This window comes from Stegastes partitus, unplaced genomic scaffold (assembly GCF_000690725.1).
Source record: "Stegastes partitus isolate 25-593 unplaced genomic scaffold, Stegastes_partitus-1.0.2 Scaffold682, whole genome shotgun sequence".
Classification (NCBI taxonomy): Eukaryota; Metazoa; Chordata; class Actinopteri; family Pomacentridae; genus Stegastes; species Stegastes partitus.
The window spans coordinates 82,178-84,587 of NW_007578413.1; the positions used below are offsets into that span (position 1 = coordinate 82,178).

The 2,410-nt window shown below is 40.5% G+C and overlaps 1 protein-coding gene across 1 annotated transcript in view; it reads right to left on the minus strand.

The window, feature by feature from the left end:
- LOC103363696 (contactin-associated protein-like 5) overlaps nt 1–2,410 on the minus strand; it is a 156,789-nt gene that overhangs the window by 58,927 nt on the left and 95,452 nt on the right. Inside the window, exon 12 of the mRNA XM_008290551.1 lies at nt 70–270. Coding sequence (XP_008288773.1) covers nt 70–270 — 201 coding nt within the window. The remainder of the gene's footprint in view (nt 1–69; nt 271–2,410) is intronic.

Here is a 2,410-nt window from a genome sequence, read left to right on the forward strand (position 1 = left end):
CTTCACAGTGGGGACGGTGTGTTTGTGATGGTGTGCAGCGTTTTGTTTCCACCAAAGCCAGCGTCTCACCTCTCGTGTTGAAGAGCCGGGACTTCCTGCAGCTGTACACCACTTCCTGCTGGCACTGTTCCGACCCGGACACGATGGCTCGCAGCTGCTCGGCCGAGGCGCTGTAGTTCAGCTTCATGACGTGAGGTTTCTGCAGGGAGGAGCTCTGGACGGTGACCGGGGCAGAACTGTTGTGGGACAGAACCGTCCAAACCTTCTTCTCTGCAGGATGAACACAAAGAAAAAATGAACAACTGAACGCAGAAAAATGCAATCAAGGAAGTCAACGCAGTGCAAAAACCAACTTTATCAGTTTGTATTATCTTGAACCATTTACAGATTTCTCCTGTTTTGGTAAATTTCAGATAATAAGCACTAAAATCAACGACTGTATTTAAACTGTGTCACAGACTTCTGATCTTATTTTATTATTATTATTATTATTATTATTATTATTATTATTATTAATAAATTATCATCGTCATCGAAAAAAAGTATTGATTCACGTGAACAAAACTAAAAACTAAAACAGGACCAAATTGTAAATAATGTCCACATTAAATATATATTTTTTTTACAAACAGTCATTTGTTGTTTACATCGATTAACTGGACTGACATATGCAAAAGATCTATATCTACATATACACACACACTTTTAAAAAAAAATTGTTGTTATTTGAAACAAAATTCAGTTTATCAAATATTAAGAAATGACCGATGTCCCTTTTTGTTAAATTACAGATGAGATCCAGTAAAAGTGTAAAAACATAAAAGCCAAATTACAGAAAAAAAACTTTTAAATTGTGATTAAACATAAAAAACAAAAAGGCTAAAACTACACATAATAAAAAACAAAAAGGCTAAAACTACACATAATTTTGACATCAAACATTTTATCATGTTTTTTTTTTGTTTTTTTTTACAAATTTGCTCTTTTACGACGTTTAACCGTAAAACTGTGTTGAAATATGCTTTTAAAAAAAACTACAAACACTATTTCTTTTAAATATATACTCATTTTATTTAAAGAATGACGTATATTAAGAACAGAAAAATGGCAAATACATATATTTTTTAAACTGTTATTCTGGCTGTTTTGTTAAATCACAGATAATAAGTAAAATTACAGAAAATGTATTAATTTACATACTGACTGTAAAAAAACAACAACATTTTTTGCAAATAGTTGTTCGATGTATGAAGGTAAAAATTTCACTATTTTACTGCATTTAAATCAGTTATTCTACAGTTTTTAGACGTTACAGTCTTCCATTCTGTTTTATTTATCTCTACATATGTTCTGGGACCTCTGCTGTCACTTTCCTTTTTCTTTCCAGTGCATGACAAGAAAACACAGCAACACAATCACCGCACAAACACAGAGAACCAGGAAGGACTCGACACCCGGCAGAGAAACGACCCGATGAGGCTCCACTGGATCGTGTCTCGTGAGCCATCAGGACTGGTTCTGCTGCCGTGACCCAGTTGTGTTCCTGTTTGCCGTTCGGCTCGGCGCTTGGCCGACATTGAGGCTGTTTCTGTGTGTTGCTGGCTGACCTGCCGCCGCCGCTGGTGACATTTCACAAATAACAAAGGCCGGTTTCCAAGCAACAATTAGACGACCGTCTCCCTCCCCGTCGATCTGAGGACGGTAAGCAGCCTCGTCGCAGCCTCACCGATCCGAGTCCGAGAGGTTTCAAACACGGTGCGTTTACATAGAAACGGCGAGCGAGCACGTCCCATTTCCCGCTCGGTTCATTATGTGGATTCGGTGTTTGCTCTGCCTTAGAGAAAATCCCTCCCCACTTTGTGATTATTCTCGTCAGGTTGTCTGGCTTAGCGTTATTTACATCTCTAATGGATTCCTTAATTGAGGTCAAGTCGAGGCGTTTCTGCTGGCGAGGAGGAGGAGGAGGAAGAAGTAGACGAAAGAAGACCAAAATAAAAAAAGAGAAAACCCCGGCAGAGCGAGGCGGCGGCGGCGACGGTGGATGACACCGCTGTGATCTGTAATGACATCACCGCCACATTAACCTTGCAGAGGACAAAGCAGCTGCGAAAGTTGTGACAGCTAAAGTGATGAATTCTGTCTCCAGAGTGTCAAAACTTAATATGTTTTGTCCTGGACGCCGGATCGGGTTGTGTCCCAGTCGCCGCCTGTCAAATGTCGCGTCTCGGGTGACGGGTCAGGTGACTCACGGCACAGCGAGTCCTCGGATCCCGGTGATTCGTCCCCGTAAAATGAAAGTTTCCAGATTTAAAAGAAAAAAAAGGGCCTCCATGCCAGTAACATGAAACTGTCTGCACAGGCTGCTGCCAGCTAATTGTGCTCCGTAAATAATTAAAGGTCAAAAGGGAAG